Source organism: Chrysochloris asiatica, unplaced genomic scaffold (genome assembly GCF_000296735.1).
Source record: "Chrysochloris asiatica unplaced genomic scaffold, ChrAsi1.0 scaffold00054, whole genome shotgun sequence".
NCBI lineage: Eukaryota > Metazoa > Chordata > Mammalia > Afrosoricida > Chrysochloridae > Chrysochloris > Chrysochloris asiatica.
This window is the reverse complement of record NW_006408572.1, coordinates 10,355,191-10,377,285: the sequence shown is the minus strand read 5'-3', so window position 1 is coordinate 10,377,285 and position 22,095 is coordinate 10,355,191. Positions and strand designations below refer to the sequence as shown.

The 22,095-nt window shown below is 43.5% G+C and overlaps 1 protein-coding gene across 3 annotated transcripts in view; it reads left to right on the top strand.

Moving 5' to 3' along the window:
* Positions 1-22,095, top strand: part of MYH10 (myosin, heavy chain 10, non-muscle) — a 161,047-nt gene that overhangs the window by 100,213 nt on the left and 38,739 nt on the right. For 2 of the 3 annotated variants that reach the window (XM_006863416.1, XM_006863415.1), the window contains 5 exons: positions 3,301-3,419; positions 4,109-4,261; positions 6,769-6,942; positions 7,307-7,480; positions 7,699-7,813. In XM_006863416.1, the coding sequence (XP_006863478.1) occupies positions 3,301-3,419; positions 4,109-4,261; positions 6,769-6,942; positions 7,307-7,480; positions 7,699-7,813 (735 nt within the window). Of the gene's footprint in view, positions 1-3,300; positions 3,420-4,108; positions 4,262-6,768; positions 6,943-7,306; positions 7,481-7,698; positions 7,814-12,513; positions 12,577-22,095 lie in introns of all 3 variants that reach the window. The other variant, XM_006863414.1, reaches the window with a different exon arrangement.

The window sequence follows — 22,095 nt, the reverse complement described above, 5'->3', positions numbered from 1 at the left end:
AAAAAAAAAAAAAAAAAGGTGTGGTTAATCTTATAGTCCAGAAACAGAGGACCCTAGGACCATCAGGAGAGGAACGCACAAATAGAATGATAGAATGCGGGACTTTATCCAGAGAAGGAGCAGCGCCAGAGATGGAAACAGAGATGGGGGCATGGAGAAGGGGGAGCAACTGAGGACTCTAGATTCATGGACTAAGAAGAGAGGGACTAAGAGCTGGTGGCCTGGTGGCCGGGAACCGACTTGCAGAATGTGCCTTTTGGAGATGTAAATCATTATTTATGTCTGAGTGGCTTTTTTTTTGATTGTGTGTTTTTTAAAAAAAGCTAAAGTGGATAGAGAGAAATACTGTTAACTGATGGTACATGGTGGGGGATTATAATCAATGTAATGAAACAAGGTATATGATTTGTTGGATGTAAAACTGATGATGTGCCCTGTAAACTTTCATTCAATCCACAATAAAAACCTTAAATTAAAAAAAAAAAAGAAAGAAACCTCTCGAATCCAGGCTCCAGTATGTAGACTGTGAGGAGTCTGGAGGGGCGGCAGGCTACGTGGTGTGGCCTGTGTTTCAGTAACGCTGAACCATCTTCAAGCTTTTCCTTCAGCGTTTCTTTGACCAATTAGGGTCTTTTAAGATGGACTTGTTTTTTTCCAACTTATATGGCAAATAAGAGGATTGTTGTCATCAAGTCAGTTCTGACTCAGTGACCTTGTATAGGGTTTCTAAGGAGCAGCTGGTGAGCTTGAATCCTTGCAGTTCAGTGCCACACCAATGGCTTTAGAGTAGCAATATATATATATATTTTTTTTTTTTAATTCAGACTTAGAGAAAGGTTGGTACAAAATGTTAGTGAAAAATTTTCCCATGCATCTTTCATTTACATCCCCAAATATTGACATCTTGCATAACCACAGTTGAATGATCAGGAAATTATTTTGATTGTTAACATGGTTGTGGTTACCTATATTACATAAATACTGTTATCTCTCCCTGGGTGGTGTAAGTGGCTCATGCACTCAACTGTCAACCCAAAGGTTCCTGTCCACTCAGAGGTACCCGAGAAGCAAGGCCTAATGGTCTGCTTCCACAAAGGCAAACCGCTGAAAACCTGTGGAGCACGGGGCTCGCCATGAGTCCGAATTGATTCCTAGACAGCTGGCTCTTGTCTGTTCTACAGATCTTGTTCAGATGTCATCAGCTCTTCCACCAGTGCCCTTTCTCTGGTCCAGGATTTCATTGTGTTCAGTTTTGATGGCTTCTTAATTTCCTTTCGTGTTGACCAGTTCCTCAAATCTTTCTGGCTTTCATGGCCTTGATACGTTTTTAGAATACTGGTCAGTTGTTTTGTAACTGTCCTTCAATTTGAATTTGTCTTGTTTCCCCCTGATTAAGTTAGCTTTTGAGTTTGAGGATAAGAATCTCACAGAAGTGATGGTGTGTCCTTGGTGCATCCTGTCAGGAGCCTTTGATGTCCGTTTGTCCTGTTATTGGCAATGCTGACTTTGACCACTTGGTGAAGGTGGTGTCTGCCAGGTGTCTCCACTGCAAGGTTGTTGTTAGGTGCTGTCAAGTCCATTTTGACTCAGAGTGACACCATGTGGCAGAGTGAGCCAAGACATAAGTGGTTTTTAGCTAAGACGATGCTGATCGTGATGAAAAGCACAGGAGTGTGGATTATCTGCATCTTCTGTTTCTTTGTGTCTTTAGCTTCCCATGACATAAACACATACGTTGCTAAACTGTTAGTGCCACCGAGTTGATTTGAACTCATAGGAACACTGTATATGCTTTCCGAAGAGTAGCCGGTGGATTTGAACTGCTAACCTTGCTGTTCACAGTCCAGTCCTTATCTTACAACACCACACCAGGACTCCAAATACATAACATACATGCATGCATACAAATGTTTTTTAAAAGGAGCCAGAACCTAAAAGTTGAAGCAGAGCTGTTGGTAAAAGCCAGGCAACCAGGACAGTGAGGAGAGTCATTGTGTGTCTACAGAAAGTGCTCCGTCAATAGCTAATTTTATGATTTCCTCGCTGGATGCTCATCAGCATCGGGCACACACACGCACACTTCACTGTTGAGTATCTTCAAGATCCAACAGCGAGTGTGCACAATTATTAGAATGAAATTTTGATTCAGCTTTTTAAGATCCCAATAACAATTCTATAAGGATGAGCTCATTTAAAATTAATTTAGATGTATAACCTACCCAAGTTCTTCTTACAAGGACCTGTATTATACTGCCCTAACCGCTACTTTGTTGGTACCCCATCAGTGACCACCGACTTCTGGCCTGCTAGATTAGGCTGTTGTTTGTGTGGATTATTAATCCTATAGATGACTTTCTTCTGCAAGTCTTTGGTTTCCTGCTTTCTCTTTTCCTCTGGATAAGTGAAGACCATTAGTTGTTTCTTAGATGGCTATTTGCAAGCTTTTAATACCCCAGATGCCACTCACCAAAATAGGATATAGAACATAAACTTTATGGACTATGTTATGCCAACTGACCAAGATGTACCATGAGACTATGGTGCTGATCCCTCAAGACCAGGAAATCAATCCTTCAAAAGTGTTTGGTTATGGCTAAGAAGTCTCCATAATTATGTCCTGTAAGTGCTGTATATGTGCATACACATAAACATGTACTCGCATATGCATATACACATAAATGTTTACATACATACATATGTGTGTGTGTACCACACACAGTTTTTGGTTGCTATTGTTCCAAAATTATATGTGTCCTTTTTTCTTGTGTACATTTCAGTGAAAGCATTTGCCTTCGTTAAATTGTGCAAACCTCACCCTAAAACACTAAAAATTCAGTGTTAGCTTTCCCATCACCAAAAAGCAAATGTCTGAGTCCCTCCCCCTCCTCCCCATTCCCTGGTAACCACTAATGAACATTAGTTTCGTTATACATGTTTGTGCATGCCCTTTCATAAAATATTTGTTTTGTTCTTTTATTTTAATTAACTTATTTTGCTCAACATAGTGCCCTCCAGGGTCATCCATGTTTCAGACTCTTTGGGGGGGGGACTCATTTTATGCTTTAAATAATTTTATACATCATTTTTCTTATTCTGCCCGTTGTCTTTGGACTCTAAGATGCAATAATTTGCATTAAACTCTCCAGATAAGTAAATGCCCACTCACCCTCTCTTTATCTCCTAAAGAGAGTCTTATTTTTAATAATTACTGAGATTTTCAAGGTGTCTACTGAGTGTATTTTGCCTAGCTCATAAGTAGAAGGCAGATATGTTGTTGACTGACAAAGTTTTAAAATTCAGTTGCTCAGAAACTCTGCCATCTGCTTGGGATGAATGTGATGGAGTTTACCCGGGCGATACTTACCCCTCGGATCAAGGTCGGCCGAGACTACGTGCAGAAAGCCCAGACCAAAGAACAAGTACGTTTACTATTAATTGTTATTGCAGATTTGTTTTAATGACATGTTGTGGTCTGATTGGCATGTAAGGAATTGCATCAATAGAAACCTCATGATATGGTATCTTGGTAGCCATAGAGTTTATTTTCTGTGATATATTTTACTTTTTCTCTTAAGCAGAAAAATCCTCAGAGGTGATTTGGTTTTTTTGTTGTTGTTGTTGTTTTAAGTAAATTTGAACTACTTTTCTCCCGTCCTCCCTAGGTGGATAGATGACCTAGTGTGACAAGTTTCTGTACTTTATGAGCCGGTCCAGTAGAGGGAGGCCCTGCTGCCTTTCCCTGTGGTGGAATCTTAGTTATCCATTTATTGTGCTGCTACTTTGAAAAATACATCATAGCTTCCACTCAGAAAGTTGGAAAGTGGTTCTTCCGTGAGGAAATGTCATCTGACCGAGCTCACTCTAGACAGATATGCTCCTGGAACCCCAGAGACCCGAGAGGAGTTTCTTTTCCTCACTTCAAACTGATTATCCCCAGTTCGCATTTAATTCTACTAAAACTGCCCTCTGAGGATGCGTAAAATGGAGACATAATTAAGCAGTCTTACTTCAGGGATTTTTAAGTATAATAGTAAGCTCTATATGACATGCTGTTAATGCTTTATTGAGATACTCTCCATAATAAACCATTGATGTTGTCTAATTTTAGGCAGACTTTGCAGTAGAAGCACTGGCAAAAGCTACCTATGAGCGTCTCTTTCGCTGGCTCGTTCACCGCATTAATAAAGCTCTAGATAGGACCAAACGCCAGGGAGCATCTTTCATTGGAATCCTGGATATTGCTGGATTTGAAATATTTGAGGTATTATTTCCTTATTCCCCTCTCCTTTCCTCCCTCTTCTTCTTCTTTCCTTTCATTTATTCTTTTTATGCATATTCATTAATTAAAGCTCATTGTGGACAGGACCCAGGGATACAGTAATAAGCGGGACAGAAGTGGTTCCTACCCTGCAGTAGATGACAAACAGCTGCTTAATCCACAGCTTTGGGAATCGGAGGCAATCAATGAGATGCTGTGATAACAATAATTGGGGAGGGCACCTTTTGGCAGATGATTCGGGGACGCATCTCTGCAAGCTATCAGTTAGGCATACTTGAAGTATGAAAAGACAGCAAGCTTAGCAACCTGTGTGTGGGAGACACTGCTCGCACACCAATCTGACTAGAGATGGCTGAACACAGGGAGGGAAGCACTGAATTATGAAGTGTAATGAGGCAACAGTAGAAGTGGGAGACCATTGGCAAAATGATGATGGCTAGGATAGAGAATCAAGGATCCCGGATGGTGCAATAGATCAGGCATTGGGCTGCTAATCACAAAGGCAATTCCAACCCACCAATCCACTCCTTGAGAGAAAGATGAAGCTGTCTGCTCCCATAAAGATTTATAATCCTGGAAACCCTATGAGTCAGAATCAACTTAATGGCAGTTGGCTTGGTTTTAGGGGTAGTCTGGAGAATTTGGGGTGTCACAGCGTGAGATGGAGAAATGTGGAAGGTTAGAGATCTATATGCTAAATATAGAACCAACAGGATCCGATGTATCAGTTTACTTTGCTTCGTTGTTCATTTGACTAGCTTTCTTCAAACATTTACTTGCCACCAATACAAATGACAGCAAAGGTTTGTGGCCACACACTTGCTGTGGTTTTGCAGAGAACATTTGAATGTATATTTTCATCTCTCCTTTAATAGACTGAGTATGTCATAAAGAGTAAATACTAAGTTCAGTAGTACTTCCTGAGATCAGCATGCTGCTGTAGCTGGTATTATAGAATGACTTGTCTGTTTTTTAAAATGGACCTGTTGAAAATTGCAAGTCTGTAGATGTGAAATCAGAACTGCTGCCGTTATAAACATGTCCTTCTACTGAGCAGCCACTGCTGCAGGAAGAGATTGCTTTAAAATGTAATTGATTTGTGAATAATGAGAAATCATGAAAGGTGGATAGATATAAATTACATTTAAAAAATCTGTTGCCTTTCTGTAAGTATCAGAAGACATGGTGAAAGAAAAGACGTGTTTTTAACTGCATTAGAACAGACATGATACCTAGGGATAAATTTAAGGGAATAAAAGACAAGATTACAGTGAAGAAAATGCTACTGAGAAAAGCATCAGAAGACACACCCTGTTCTTAGATGGCTAAATAGATGTGATCTCATCATCTTAAGGCAATGTAGAATCTGTTTATATAAACATGAATAAGCACAATTGAGACATATTTATATGGAATGTAGTTTCAACAAGGGCAAACACTGCCCTTACCCTCCTCAGATGATCTCAGTTTAAAATAGTGAGTATTGCATCTCCAAGAAGGGTGGCAGATCGGAGTGGCTTTTTCAGAATACAAATCTCCTACTTGGTTGATGAAACATATGCTCCCTAATTGAAAATAACTTTTTGTCATGAAAGAGATTATTTGTGGGCATGTGCTAGTCATGTGAACATTGTGAATGCTAAAAAAAAAAAAAAAAAAAGTTGAATACCTGGAATGTATTGGATGGTTGCTTTAAGAAATTATGCCTATTCATCCATCCATGCTCCCATCCCAGTCAACAACATGATAGAAGAACTAGACTTCACAGAAACGGCTATAACATGCAGAGATGCCCAAGTTCCCGTCACGAGATAGTGCCAAAGTCAAAAATTGCTAAGAGAAGCCAGGAATGCACGCTGTGTGTCCGGCTGGTTAAGTGCTCAACAACAAATAAAGATGATTGATTTCTTAACTCAGCCTAGAGCCTCAGCCAAAGTAAAGAGCAGAGTGCTGGTGCTGTTATTAAATGCCACCGAGTCGGTTCCGACTCATAGCAACCCTGCCTAGGGATTCCGAGGAGCGGCTGGTTAATTTCAGCCACCATCCTTGCAATTCATGCCGACGTTGTGGTCCAGTGCTTATCCTGTAGCGCCACTCCAGGACTCCAGAACAACAGAATGGCATGTCCCAAACTTGGCCTCCAGACCTTCCAGAGTAGCCTCACCTGGCCTCTGGACTTGCCTTCCTTCTTCTCATGTATTCCTCATTTCTATTCCTTAGCCGATCCTTAGTAAGAACTGAATAATGTTGTGTTTGTAGACTATTAAATTATCCTAAGTTCATTATATTCTGATTTTAGCAAGTCAGTAACATGATACAGCCATGGATTCTTCTATTTACCTTTTCAAAAAGCTTACTGTATGAGAGAGACAGGGAGACTCTGACCCTTGGTTTAGATGCTGTCATAAGACACCTAAGTGATAATTTTTAATGGACTTTTTTGGTAATGAGATGGCTGATTGTTTCTTCCCACCTCCGCCATTTTCTAGCTGAACTCTTTTGAACAACTTTGTATCAACTACACCAATGAGAAACTGCAGCAGCTGTTCAACCACACCATGTTTATCCTGGAGCAAGAGGAATACCAGCGGGAAGGCATTGAGTGGAACTTCATCGATTTTGGATTAGATCTGCAGCCGTGTATTGACTTGATAGAGCGACCCGTAAGACCCTTCACTTGATATTTGGCTTCCAGTTCATGTTCAAGCACTGCCTTAAATTGGGTTCTTGGCATAATCCGATATAGAAATGACCTTGTCTAGTCAGTGTTAAGATAATGTTTTAATCTAAACATTCTAGGAGGCTGATGCTCTGGATAAAATACCTATTTGAAAACTAGGCGTAGGCAACAGTTGTCTTTCATACAGCCTGGCTTGTGGGAGGGCACAGGACACTGTACTCATGGCTGGGTTGGTGTCAGTTGTGTGTACCATCACCCCCAGCACCTGGCGTAGGGCTTGAGCTTCAGCTCCATCTAGCCTGCTTCCACAGTAAAGCATGTTACTTCCTCTCACCTCCCATTGTCAGGCTAATCCTCCTGGTGTGCTGGCCCTTTTGGATGAAGAGTGCTGGTTCCCCAAAGCCACTGATAAAACATTTGTTGAAAAGCTGGTTCAAGAGCAAGGTTCCCACTCCAAGTTTCAGAAGCCTCGGCAGCTGAAAGACAAAGCCGACTTTTGCATTATACATTATGCAGGGAAGGTAAGAGTCCTTGTGTGAAAGAACTGGAGTAAAATGGTTACGTTTGAACTGTTACTGTGTTTTAAAAATGTCTAACCAAAGGTTTAGAACTGTTTACGTATGGCCTTGGAGATGCCATTTTCTGGGTTGGTAGGTGAAAGTTTCTGGTTAAAGCTAAGAATATTATTTTATTATTTGTTTTCCCCCAATACACCACTTGTGGTGTGGGTCTCGTGTAGGTGGACTACAAGGCAGACGAGTGGTTGATGAAGAACATGGACCCTCTGAATGACAACGTGGCCACCCTTTTGCACCAGTCCTCAGACAGATTCGTGGCAGAACTGTGGAAGGATGGTAAGAAAGTGTTTGTCATTAAACTTGGCTGGACTCCTTATACAATTAAAGTTTATGTCTGGTTCTTTTTTTATGTGTGTGCACATATATATGTTTTTACTTTAAAACTCTCTTTCCCTAGAGCAGGGCTGCCATTATTGGAGTTTATCCATTTTAATAATACTTAGGTTAAGAAATAGATAACAAAACATTTGCATTTTAGGTCATGTGCTTGCGGGGAAAGGGAAACATCCTAGGCCCAGGGCTTTAGAGAACTACCCATCTTCTTCAGACCACCCCAAGGGCCCAGAGAAACCAAACCCAAGAGGCCCTGTACACATACATGCATTTCCTCACTAAGCTGTATCCTCAACCAGTGCCTGGCCATCTGCATTCATACACACACACACAGTGGCTGGCAAATAAGCTCTCAGATTCCCTGCTTACAGAGCAGTCGATTATGTTTCCATCACTCCTTATAGTTCTTTTGTTTACCTGAAACTCGGGTGGAAATTTGATGATTTTGTCTTAGAAGGTTTTACCAGCAGAAAATGAAATGTCTGTGCGTTGTGGACAGTGGGAGCTGGTATCTGCTATTAGAACTTAGCTCTGTAGTTCATCCTAGTTCTCTGTCATCTCTTTGTTGGGCATAGGCCAGGCAGGACCTCAGCCCTGGGTCTGCACCAGTTTAGACTGTGACTGATGCCAGGCATCTTTGGGCAACCTGGCCCCTTTTGCTCTTTCTAGAGCATCTCCAGTTCTTGTAATCTAGTCGTCTTCTCAGACAGAGAGAAGAAAGAGGCAGGAAAGCAGGGGGTTAGGGTTGTTGGAGCAAAGAGAAAGAGGAACAGAAGAGAGAACACAGTGAAAGTGAGTAGGGAGGGGCGAAGGTCACCATATAAGAGAATTCAAGAAGGATCATTTCATCAGGTGAAGTGCGTATTAGGGTGCTTGGGTGTTGGTCCAAATGCATATGTGCCTGAGGTAGAAGGATCTCCTCAAAAAGATTCGCTTCCCAGCCAGTAAAATAAGAGCTTCTCCCTCGTCTTTGTGCTTGTCTGTGAAAGTCTTCACAAGGTATTGAGTGAAAGCACACTGCGCTGCTTTCAGTAATCGGGTCAGCTGGTGAGTGGGGCTGGAGGACTGGGGAGCAGGAAGCTAATGCAGAATTTGCAATGTCTTAGGAGAGGAGCCACTCTTAGCCCAGGAACTAGAAAATGTTAGAAAGGAATAGGAGAAATGGGGGCTGGAACTGAATCAAAGACTGAACTTTGGTTGTCACAGAGTCCATGATGCCCGAAAGGATCAGCACTGGTGAGTTGGAAACATGGATGGGAGATGCGACAGAAAGGAGGAAGGAATAATGCAGCCAGTAACGAATAGCTGCCTTCATTGGGGAAGCCTTGCTATTAAGGCTGTGTGGCGCTGTGGGTTCATGCGCTGGCCTGCAAGGTCCTTTTGTGAACCTCATTGTCAATGGTTCAAGCACACCAGCCGCTCCTCAGAAACCCTATACAGGGTACTATGAGTCAGAACAGACTCTATGCAGTCTCGGCTCCCTCTTTCTGCAACTTTTTTTAAGATCTTGTTAAGTGCCATCGAGTCAATTCTGACCCATAACAACCCTGTATAGGGTTTCCAAGGTGCAGCTGGTGAGCTTGAACCACCGACCTTGCCGTTCAAACGATTTTGTGGTCTGGCGCAGGAGCCCACAGCGAGACACACCAGGACTCCTTTAAACATTTTGTTGTTAAGTGCTGTCGAATCGATTCTGACCCATAGCAACCCTGTATAGGTAGGGTTTCTGAGGAGCAGCTGGTGAGCTTGAACCACTGACCTTGCAGTTCAAAAATGGCTTTGCAGTCTGACGCATTAACCCACAGCGCCACACCAGTACTCCTTAAAGATTTTAGAGTACAGGAAAAGAAGTGAGAGGCGTATGCAAATTGTCAAGTGCCAAAGGTGTTTGTGGCAAATGCAATGCAGGTGGTACAAAGTAAGTGTTCAGGAATGCCTGACGGGGGCTGCCCTCTTCCTGCAAGCTGAGAGGTAGAATGCCATGAAAGAGGAGCTTTTTTTTTTTTTTTTTCCCCTTGTCCTGTGAAAGGACTTACTAAATAAATAATGGAATCGAACTTTTTCCATGCACTTAGGAAGTGCCAGTGTTTTAAGCACTAATTCACATCAGGATCACACCTTAAACATTTAGGGTTGTAGGTTTACATGAACTAACTCAGTTAGGGAGGGATGGTGTTTTCATCCTGGTGTGGCGCTGTGGGTTAATGCGCCAGGCTGCAAAGGTGTTTGAACTACAAAGTCGGCAGTTCAACCTCACCAGCTGCTCCCTGGAAACCCTATACAGGGTCACTATGGGTTGGAACCGACTTAACAACAACATAGTGTTTTTATCAGTGAAATTGGGAGGAAAGGTTAAGTATACAGAGAACAGAATGGCTCCATTGTGAAGGAGGAAACCACAGCAGGGATTCAGCCTACAGTTTAGAGTAGGCCTGGAGCTAAAAGGGAGGGTAAGCCCAGACTAGAGAACCCTGTTGCCTGTCTCATTGAATAAATAACATACACCATAAAGCTGTGTGGCCAGGATAATATCACAGTTGAACTTGAGAAAGGACAGCTGGCAGAGCTACTAGGATGAATTAAAGAGAAAGAATCTAGAAGTGGGGAGTTCACTTCTGAGGCTAATAGACAAACAAGCCTAGTGGAAATGGAAAGAATGCCTAAGAAAAAGGAATGGAAGAATTCATTTTTTCTGTTAATGTCTCAAAAACTGGTTTTCTGTCTATCATTCTGAATAAGATTTCGTTCTTTTGGGAATCACCAGGTGTCATAGAGTCAACTCTGAATCATGGCCACCTTGTGTGTGTCAGAGAACTATGCGCCACAGGATTGTCAGTGGCTGATTTTTAGGGAAGTAGATGCTTGCCCTTTTCTTCCAAGGCACCTCCAAAAGCTTCTAGTCTAGTTGAGAAATTAGAACACACACAAGATATAGGACTGAGTTCGTCTTCATCTCAACTCTCGGCTTCCTGGGCACCCTCCTCCCGTTTTCTTTTCATTCGTGTGTTGATCCAAGATAACAGATATCAGGCAGCAGTAGTTCCGAGTTTTAGAACGTGAGGTTGGCAGGCTAGAGAGGCAGTGGGGACCTTGGAGTGGTCGGTATTGTAGCTGACATGGATGGATAGGAACACATCTAACTGCATTTTTATGCTTTCTATTTAGTAGACAGAGAAATGTTCTGTATTGGATTGCATACATGCTTAGAGGAAACCCTGGCCTTCCAGATCATGCTGTTTGCCCAGCCCAGGGTGCAGGCCTTGACTTCCCATTGGTGGACCACTTTTGTCAAAGTAGGTTAAGAAAATTCTTAATTCACCCCAAGTTTGATCTGACGCTTCTGGCTTCTGCCCTGGGAGAATGCAGCGTGTGCTGCCCCGGTGATGCTGTAGGAAGCCCCGATGTCCAGCCGCTGAGGTGGGTGGCTACTCAGTTTACCCTCCAGAGAGGCTCTCAAAGGTCGTGTGCTGTTGGGAGAGGTCCTCCGTAGAGGCAGGTGGGAGGCAGGACACTAGTGCCCAGTGTTAAAGACCGTGTATCTCATGAAGAAAGTCAGTGGCAGACACAGAAGTTTAAAGAGGATTCCAAGGTAGAGACCCCATCATCGCTCTTCACCTTGGATGTTGTCCAGCTCTCATGGGACAAGAGTTTTCTGCTCTAGGAAAAGGAAATGTCCTGGAAAAACACATAGTGATTTCCTCTTTTTATACCCACTTGAATGCAAAAGAAGAAAATTGATCCAGAGTGTAACACGGTTTGCCTGTGGAGACACCATGCATGAACATAAAACATGTTGTTTTAAAGTAGAGTTGGTGGTAGGGTTTTACAGAATTTGCTCAAGGCCAAACTATAGCGATAAGGTTTATTGGTGGCAGCCCTGCCCTAGAGATTCATAGTGCCCTAGTTTTTGCTAAAAGACACTCTTTTGGGATTCCTCTACCAGTCCATGGGATGTCTTGCCATTTTCTGAGGCTTATGTACAGAAAAGCCTGAAGATACTATTTTATGTAAATGTGCTTCTGAAGATGTCGTCTTGAGTAATGATCTAATCAATAAGGATCATCTTATCACTTAGGTTTCAAGCTGCTTTAATTGGCAAAAATCATAAAAGATTTGACATCACATTGCAGATTTTAACATTTTGCTGCAACAGAATGTAATTTTGGTTTTCTTAACAGTAGTAACTTTTCAGGAATTTGTCTTTGGAGGAAATTATCTTTCCAAAATCTGTATTGGAGGTAAAATTATGCGGCGGTATGAATTTTTGAATTTACTGCATTCTTGTCCCCATTTGCTGATTGCAAGATAATTTTAAGGTTGACAAGTAGTGTACCTGGTTAACTCTTCAATTTCACCCTTCATTTTCCATGGAGATGACCATTGAACATTGATGGAATGCTCACCCCTCTAGGTGGGAATATGCTCTTTTGATTTCATTTAAGTTTATTTGATAAGGAACTTGGCCCCAAAGGTGCAAATGCTCTATGTAAATAGTACTGTTTTGCATGGGACCTGCTCTGGACAAGCTACTTTTGTAGCCCAGTTTCAAAGTTTACTTGTGATGCCAAATGCCTTTCCCACTAACTGAAGTATTTGTGTATCTGCTCTTCTGCCCTCCTGTGTTTGCTGTTTCTCTGCTTTAGAGATTCAGAATATTCAGAGAGCTTCTTTCTATGACAGTGTTTCTGGTCTTCCCGCGCCACCAGGTGAATGTAGGAAGACTATAGGTCTTCCAAACAGAAGGGTTTGAAACCCCACAGGAAAAACTTGCTGGGGGGTGGCCGGGGAGGGCAGGGTAGCTTGAGTTGGGGGCGGGGGTTGCTGCTGGGTTGGGTTTTGGTTTGTGTTTTGCTCATAGGCCTGCATGAACCTTTCATTTCATGCTCAGTTTGATTATTCTTCAAGGCAGCTATTTCAGTGCATAAACAATTCAACTGCTACTGCCTACACATTGCTGCTTCTTTTATGCATAGCACTTCATAGCACCGCATATTAAAAGGTATGTCGTTTACCTTTGCCAGTAGTGCCATTTTGTTACACAGTCCCCTACAGGAATTGTTAAGGTATTGATCTGCTAAACAATAATTCTCTTTGTCTTTGAGTTACCAGTAAATTCAACTGTCAACAATTCCAGAAAGTTGTGTGTGTGTGTGTGTGTGTGTGTGTGTGTGTAAGCCACTGACATTTTGTGAGCATTTATGTTTGTGAATATTTCTGTTAGGTGTGTTGGTCTCACCATTGTGCCTTTTGTTCGGATTTTGTGTGTCCATATCTGGCTACTTGGCTTTTTCTTTTGAACTGGAGACATTGAAACTATCCAAAAGGCTTGGTTTATGCAAGTCAAGATTAATGAGCTAGAGTACTATCAGAGCCTGTACACTGAACTTAATTGAGACTGAACTCAGGAAGTTTGGACCCTGTGACCTGAATCTTTAGCCCTGTTGTAAAACGGCCTAATGATGAGAGGGAGCCCAGAAAGCCCACTATAAATAGGAAGACTACCCAACCTTCCGGTTGGTAAATGAAATTGCAAAGGTAAAGTCTTCTACAGTTTCCACTGTGATATGCAACATGATAATGCTTAGCTCCAGATCCATCTCAGAAGTTCTATTGAACATTTTTAAAGGAATGTGCCTATTTTAATCCAAGTCAAGATTCCTACCAAAAGCTCTAGCTCGCAGACTTTGAAAGAAGTAGCAAGCCTGGAGAGGAAAGGGCAGATAAATGATTCCAAAGTCCATTGGAACTGTAATGAAAATTCCACAGCTCTCCAGAGGAAGAAATCTTAACTCAGTCATCTCTAGCTTCAAGGAGTACTTCAAGCATAGAGCAAGTGAGGAGAGACAGAGATTGTTAAGAGGTAGTTTTAGGCTTATGGTCTCCCTGGGACTCATGCTCTGTTGAAAGGTTAATGCTTGATCTTTTGGATTTATTCCCAAAATAGATGATCCCATGCCCTCTTTAGATTAATTCTCTTTATATCTTTTGGACTTCCAGTCTCTTAAGAGTTCCAAACTGTGAGCTCTTCGTGAGTACGTACAGGGCTTATCTTTGCTCCTGGCACAAAGTAGGTCCACCGACAGTAAGTCATTGAGTGAGGGAATGGGTGGCTGGGTACTCCACACCCAGTTTCTAGATGTAGTAGCTTCATCTTGGCAGTCCCACTTGTGACTTGTACCTCTTCTAAGATCCAGATCCACTTTCCTGTGTGGGACCATGATCTCGGGAGATGAATAGAGCAAGTATTTTTCTGCACTAGCAGACTCAAGCACAGAACCACTCTTAGGAGGACACCAGTATGTGCAGAGAGCATGCTCATTTCCTCCACCATATTCATCTCGATGCTGAGCGTGAAAACCTCAGGTTCTGTCTCACTGAAGTGTGTCCTTTGGTTGGCTTCCAAGTACCAGGGGGTCTCAATCTTCTTAGACGTTCATCCACCTACCATGGCCAGGTCTTTGAAATTTGTATATTTCACAGCAATATGTTTTTCTCCTCAAAATATGCTTATGGGTTCAAAGGAGATCCTGGAGACATGTAAGGAGTTTAAAAAAGAAAATTTGAAGGCATTGACATTTCCTGTGATTTCTAAGATGGCAGTGGATGAAGGCGGTTTCAGCGCTCCAAATTGGGTTTACCTTTGATATGCTAACATGTATTTAGCATCTCTCTAAAGGAACTGGCATAACACTAATAAGCTGCACCCTGCCCCTAGTTCGTTGGTGTTATTGTTGTTGTTCAGTGCCAACCAGTCGGTTTTAACTCATAGTGACCCTGTATTGGCTTTCTGAGAGTGGGTGGGCTTGAACTGCCGACCTTGTAGTCTAGTGCTTACCCTACAATGCCACACCAGGGCTCAGTTCATTAATGTTGTTAGTAAAATAGCATCATGAAGCACATGCAGTTTTTTGAGGATAAAAACGACAGATTAGGATAAAGGTTTCCCAGAAGCTTCTAAAAAAAAAACTGGGTGGAAGAGTAGAGAGCAGGATTCCTGGCAGCAGCGGACAGGGCTCCTTCAGTTTCCTTCAGTTTGCCATTTCCTTCAGTAGCCCAGAAGGGACAGTATATGTTTCTGAGACTCACCAGGATGCAGATACAGGGAGAATGAGCCAGCAGGAGGAATTGTCTTGTGACTCAATGTTACACTCAGGGTCTGTGACATTAGGGACAATCAATCAGTGGTTTGGGACCTGAGACTGCCTTAATTAACCTGTGCAGTTGATACCTGCATTTCCTTCATAGAGTAGTACCATTTATGGTCATTGAAACTCTGTGAGCACTGAATTGCAGCGCTCAGATAGATATGAAAGGGGACACCCGACAAAATGTAGGAAGTACCATGGAGCAAGTTTTAAATGTTGACATAAACCTACAAATCGGGGATCTTGTTAAAAATGTAGATTAGGATTCTGTATATCTGGGGTGAAAAGGCACCTGTTTGAAGCCCTGCTTGAAACAGTGTGCTCGAAGATTTTGAAGCAGTCTTTTAGGCTGTTGTTCCGGTAAGTCATTAAAGCCTGCTCCACCTAGAATCAAGTACCATGCCGGGTAAAATGTGACATTTAATCTCCTTACCGATTCTATTTGCTAGCTAGCCATCATATGTCTTTTTATAGGGCTGTTTTAGTCTGTAGTTTAGGTCTGACACCGTTTTTTTGTATTTAGACTGGCTTCATCTTCAATGGATAATGTTTTTGTGGTGCGATATATTTTTTTCTTTTTGTTTTTCTTGGTGGTGGTGGTTAAGTGCTGTTAAAAGTCAGTTCCAACTCATAGCAACCCTGTATATTGTCATTGTTAAGTGCCTTCGAGTCACTTCTGACTCATAGCCACCCTGCATAGGGTTTTCGAGAAGCAGCTGGTGAGTTTGAACCACCGACCTTGTAGTTCAAACCTACCTTGTGGTCCAGTGCTTATCCTACAGTGCCACACCAAGACTCTTCGCAACCCTGTATAGGGTGGTAAGATTTACAGCCTCAGAAACCCTGTCCAGGGTCGCTGTGAATCGAATGGCACTTACCAGCAACATAGGGTAGGGGTGTAAAATGGCATGGAGGGCAGTACCTGACCCTCCTCTAACTTCAACAAATGGGTGGGGGGATTACCATCAACATCACCCAAGGCTGGTTCCCTTGAACCTGAAGTCAGGCATGATTCCGCCCTGGAGAATCATGAATCTTTACCAGTTCTGACACCAGCCATTTCTCCCACAGCGCTCTACGTTCTAGCTTTCTGTTGGGTTCAGTGATCCATGGCAAGACCAGACTCACAATTAAGGGGTTTATTAGGGAAATTCACAAGTTACAGTTTGGGATCAGAAATGTCCAGGATACAGTTTATCCAGCCAGGAGCGCCTCTCCTCAGCCAGGTGTCCCCTTGGACAAATGTAGCTCTGCCAATTAAGTACTCACCCGGCCTGTAAGCCTTGGCCCTCAGACACTGAGCTCTCTCCATCCGCGGTCCTCGCCCACCTGCTCTCAGTTCTGCTGCCACTGCGCCTCCTGGATCAAGGAGGCTCAGCGTGCAGGGATCTCGAGATGGACCAGAGCATGGACCTCACCCCTGACCCTTTGTTTTCTTGCTTCTGAGATGGCTCATTTTAAAGCTAGCAGGAACCACAAAACTAACCAGTCTCCTCATAAGACTTGCATATGCGTTATTTCCATGTTCCCACCTTTGTTGCTCTGTCCTTGTAATTATTTTTAGGAACAGAATTTCTTGGAATTTTCCTTAATGCAAGTTCATGTTTAGTCATAATGACATACCGCCAAGCTGGTAGGCAGTGCCCAAATGAGTAGGTGCAGGGGAACGGGCAGGAGGAGCAGCCACGCCAGGCCTGCAGGAGAGCAGCTTTGACTCTGACAGGTGAGAAACTAGATGGGGGAGTCAAAGGGAACCGTTTTCAAGTTCAGCTTCATACTGGTGCTTGGAATCAAGAACATTGCTTTCTTCTTGAATCGTGTCCTTCTATTGATTGGTCTGTGGCCTTCCTAGGGCATTTCCAAACATTTCCAAATACTCTAAAACAATTAATAGATGGTATGTGGTAATACAATGTGGGTTAATGCGCCAGACTGCAAAGTCGTTTGAACTACAAGGTCAGTGGTTCAAGCTCACCAGCCGCTCCTCGGAAACCCTATACAGGGTCGCTATGGGTTGGAACCGACTCGATGGCACTTAACAACAACAACGATTTGGTAATACTATGTATTAGGGATATTACAGAGCTATATAAATGTTCATATTATTTCAGGGAATTCACAGTTGAATATTGGTTTGCAAATCTTTCACTCTTGTTACTTTTTTTTTGTCTAGGTTGTTGTTGTTAAGTGCCCTTGAGTCTAGGTTAGGGTAGACTTATTTTTGTTAGAATACTTACTGAGAGCCAGCGGTCTAACGCACCTGACTCAAGTTTTCACTTCTAGTCTTTGGGACTTCTGGTCTACAGTTGGTGGAGTTGTTGTTAAGTGCCATCAAGTTGGTTCTGACCGTAGCGACCCTGTATAGGGTTCCCGAGGAGTGGCTGGTGATCTTGAACCACCGACCTTGCAGTTCAAACAACTTTCCAGTCCGACACATTAACCCACAGTGCCATCAGCATGGGTTCAAATCCCAATCCTGACAAAGTCAAATTTTGGGGTCCTGGTGTGGTGCTGTAGGATAAACACTGGACTGCTAGCTGCAAGGTTGGTGGTTCAAACCCAGTAGCTGCTCCTTGGAAACCCTATACAGGTTTATGTGTCGGAAGTGACCCAGTAACAGTTAACAACAACAGCTACCCACTGCCTAGCACAGGAAGAGTATGGTTTAGCCATTGCCATCCAGCTGTTACAGTGAACTTAGTACAGTCTGTTTCTCCCTGCCTTTTGATGTCTTGCTGTATTAACTCCAGCAAGTTTCTAAGGAGCTGATTTAAATTCTTCAGAATGAAATTTAGTCGTGGGAGTATTGTGGCCCGTGCATGGATTTGTAAAATGAAAAATCCCATAGGCCTTCTGTTTTCTGAGACTGTTGCCAGGAAGAGGGACCAGTTACAAATTGTGGCATCAGCCAATACCATTCCTCATAAAGACTGCGGGTGGTTTGACAAGCTAGATGGTTACAGATCTGCTTTTGTCTGCTTTCATCCTAAACGGTGACTGTGCCTTTACAGATTCCAAGTGTGCAGAACTCACCTGAGTCCTGAGTGGTCAAATAAGATGGGCAGGTTCAGCTGATTCTTATATAACCCCCACCACCAAGCTGGTTCCAGCTCATAGTGACTGCATCAGAAGGGGTCAGACTGTCCCTCAGGATTTCTATAATATCTCTATGGCACAAACAGCTTCCTCCGTCTCCCACAGAGCGGCTGGTAGATTTGAACTGCCGACCTTCTGGTTAGCAGCCCGATGTTTAACCCACAATACTACCAGGGCTTTTTCATATGTTGTTGTTGTTAAGTGCTGTCAAGTCATTTCCAACCCATAGCGACCCTATAGAGGGTTTCTGAGGAGTGATTGGTGAGCTTGAACCACCAACCTGGCTGTCCAGTACTTACCTTACCAGGTCAGAACTCTTCATATATTATTAGTGTGACTTAAATGATCTAATGAATTTCCCCGATAAAAACAGACTGTAAATCTAAAGCATGAATTTTTAAAAATCTGAATCTTTAGCTTTGGATTACCTTTATTAAAATTTTATACCCGAGTTAATTATGATTTTTGTTTGTTTGTTTGTTTGTTTTCAACTCTCACAAGAATTAAACAATAAAACTCTGCTTAGAGCAAAGCGTGTGCTCTTCTCTGTGGCGCTGGTGGGTTCTTGCCCACATTTTGTGCCAGTCACTATGCTCAGCGTGGCACAAGTTATCTGAACTCTGGTGGTTCAGGAGGACCACAGGGCACTTGGGATGGGCCCTCGTGGCCCTGAGTGTATGGGTGCTAGGGCAGCTCAGTCCAGTGGGGAGACCACAACAGCGCCTCCCCACAAGGGTCTGTCCTGGCGATTAGAAGCCTGATCAAGGGAGTAGCATACCTGGCCTGTGGGCCAGGTGGAAACCGGAGCCTCAGAAGACCCCCACCAGGGAGTGAAGTAAAAGAATGAGGATTTTCAAGTGGTTCCGAATATCCAGAAAACTGGAGACAAGTGGGCAGTGTGCAGAGAAAAGGAGGAGGGAGAAGTGACGGCTTTGGAGCTTTCAGAAAATGCAACTGGTTTGTAACCTCTGAGATTAGGTGGTAAGGGATGGGCACCAGCAAGGTGGTTCACTACGCACTGGACTATTTTTTCAGGCACCCCACAAGTCTGTGCAGTAGGTCACATTAGCTCCATGTCACAGAAGGGAACACTGAGGCTTGGCAACGTAAGGTAACTTGATCCAAGACCTCCTAGCTCCTGAGGGGCAAGTGTTTCTCACTCTTCCTAGTCTGTCCTCACGTCTGTTTTACTGGCTTCCTATTTCTAGTCACTTATCCTCCTCCTCTAGCTGCCTCTTCTTTCCAAGTTCTTGTCTGTCCCATGAGGTGGTCTCATTCAGCTCTATAGCTATCCTTATAAGTCAACAACTCCCAAGTTGACTTTTCTAGTCCAAACCTCTCTTCTTAGTGGCAGCCTATCTAGTTGACATTTAGCCTCCACTTGGATGTCTCACTGTCATCCTGAGCCTGAATCGAATCTTCCCACCCAGACAACCCACTTCACTCACCTTCTCAATGTCTGTAATGGTGACTACCAGACATGCAGTTGCTCAATCCAAAATCCTGGCAGTTGTTTTTAAAAGAAGGGTCGCTCTCCCGTATTCTCCTGTTAGATTAATCAGAAAAGCAAGTTGATTCTTTGAACCAGTGTGTCTTGGTTCTGCCTTCTTTATCTGTCTCCTCTGTAATCTCACTAGTTCAGGCTGCTGCTGTCTCTCGTAGAGATTGGACTGCCGCTCTGGGCACCTGTCTTGCCTCTGTGTGTCCACTTCTCGGGCCCTTTCCCCACCGAGTCTCTGTATAGCAGTTGGTGTGAGAGTCTGTACCTTCCCATTGCCCTAAGAATGTCAGCATGGCTGTGAGGCCCCAGTGCCACCTCCACCCCTAATTCTACCCTCACGGTGCGCAGACTCCTTCCTCCTCACATGAGCTCCTCACTCCTAATGCTTTGTTGGCACCAACCTTCTTTCATGTCCTCCTGTCCCTGGCCCTTCCTACCTGCCGTTCCCACTGCCTGAAATGGTCTTCCCCCCACTGACCCGTTTGTTCTTATCCTTTGGCTGTTAATTGTCACTGTCCATCTCTCCCACAGTAGTCTGCTCTTTCCTTTCCATGTATCCCTCACTACTTGTAATTACATGTGTGTGTAGTGTGTACTTCATTTATTCATTAATGTACACGTCTGGGCATTCTTTATGTTCCCGTCATTATGTTAAGTGCAGAGGGCATGAGGCGGGGTGGGAACAGACGGGATGGACACATAATAAGAATTTGTGTCACCTGTGTGACTTGTGAGTGACAGGGAGAGAGTAGACTATGGGCACTTGGTGACTGGTGCTAGGTAGTCAGGCTGATAACTCAGGTGGCCCAAAATGAGATCATGGCTTGAGTTCAAAATGAGATCAGGTAGCACACCCCTGTGCTTGTAACTTGCCGTATTATGGAAAGGATTGCAGCTGAGTCTGGGTCCCTAGTGTGTGCCGGATTCACATAGAGAACAGAGAAGTCCTCAAGGTGCACGGGGACTAGGGCAGCCAGAGAGGGCAATGGGAAGTAGGACAAGGTTTTGGGTCACTGTGCGAGGGTCAAGTAAAATAAGAGCCAGCGTCTCTTGACTCAGCAGTTAGCAAGTGCTTGCCTGGGTAGTAGTATGAAGGGGAGGAATATGGGGTAGAAGCCAGGAAGCTGTACACTGGGCCATTCGTGGGAAAGGATGTGAAGTGTCAGGTGTGTAACTACTTCAGAAGGAAGTTTGGTTCTGAAAAGACAGAGATGTGGACGGATACAGGGCTTAAGGAAGCCCATTTCTTTGTGGGGCAGGTAGGGATGCAATGTGGTATGTTCTCTGCTGGAGCAAGTAAAGGCACAGGAAGGAAAGGTGGTCTCTGAAGTAGCTAGATGGTTGGTGGACCCCAGGACACAAGCAGAAGCAATAGTGTTAACCTAAACCCTTGAGTCTGTGGAATCCTGGTGTGGTGCTGTGCGCTAATGCACCAGACTGCAAAAATATTTGAACTGCAAGGTTGGCTGTTCAAGTTTACCAGTTGCTCCTCAGAAACCCTATATAGGGTCACTATGGGTCGGAATCGACTCGACGGCAGTTAACAACAGGAACAACAAACCCTTGAGTCTGGTGACTTAGCTCGGGAGCGTTTGTAACAGTGTGCATGCAGGGACTGTGAAATTAAACAGACTCCATCCACAGTGCTCCCCACCTTCCACTTGAGGCCCACACCGCACGGGGAGTTAACTCGTCTCCCTGGATCATGGTTTTGTCCTCTGGAAAATCACACTGGCTAACGAGAGCTGAATGAGACAATTTGTTCATAATTCGCTTCCCAGTGTCAGGTCCCTATGGCTTTCGTTTGTAGAGAACAAAGTAGAACAGTGGCTGTTAGGTGAAGAAGGCATTAATGATAAGGGCAGGTCAGCTGGTATTCTGATGGTGTAAAAACAAAAAAAATGTCAGTAATTTGCTTCATTCGTTGAACAAGCTTTTAATGAGAGCATGCTATTATATGTTCAGTTTTTGCTGTTGGCTGGCGCCCTGTACAGGGCCTGTGTTTGTAATGTCATCGCTAGGTAGACTAGGTATATGTGGATAATGTAAAACATCAGCTGTTTTTATATGAGGGTTAGGTCTCTGGAGTTTCATCATTTTGCATCTGGGACACCTAGGTGTTTATTCATTTCAGAAGCCTGGTTTTGTTTTCCTGCCTTTTAATCAGTGACATGATCTGATCTTCCTGCATTTGTCCCTGAAACTCGAAGAACTTATCAAACTGCAGCTCTAGTGACTAATAGAAGATAACTCTGGTCCCTAATCCCTGAGCATATGCGTGAAGGGGATTCACATTGTACAACTGAATTTACAGCTAAGAGCCATTTCATAGTTTTGAGACGCATAATAGTATCAACTTGTGTATCAACAATGCCAGCCAATGCAATGGCCTTTCATTTTAGCAAACAGCTGTATATATAACAGGTAGAGTGTTAGCCAAGACAGTCAAATCCAGAAATAGCGCAGTGGAAGTCACCTGCTGG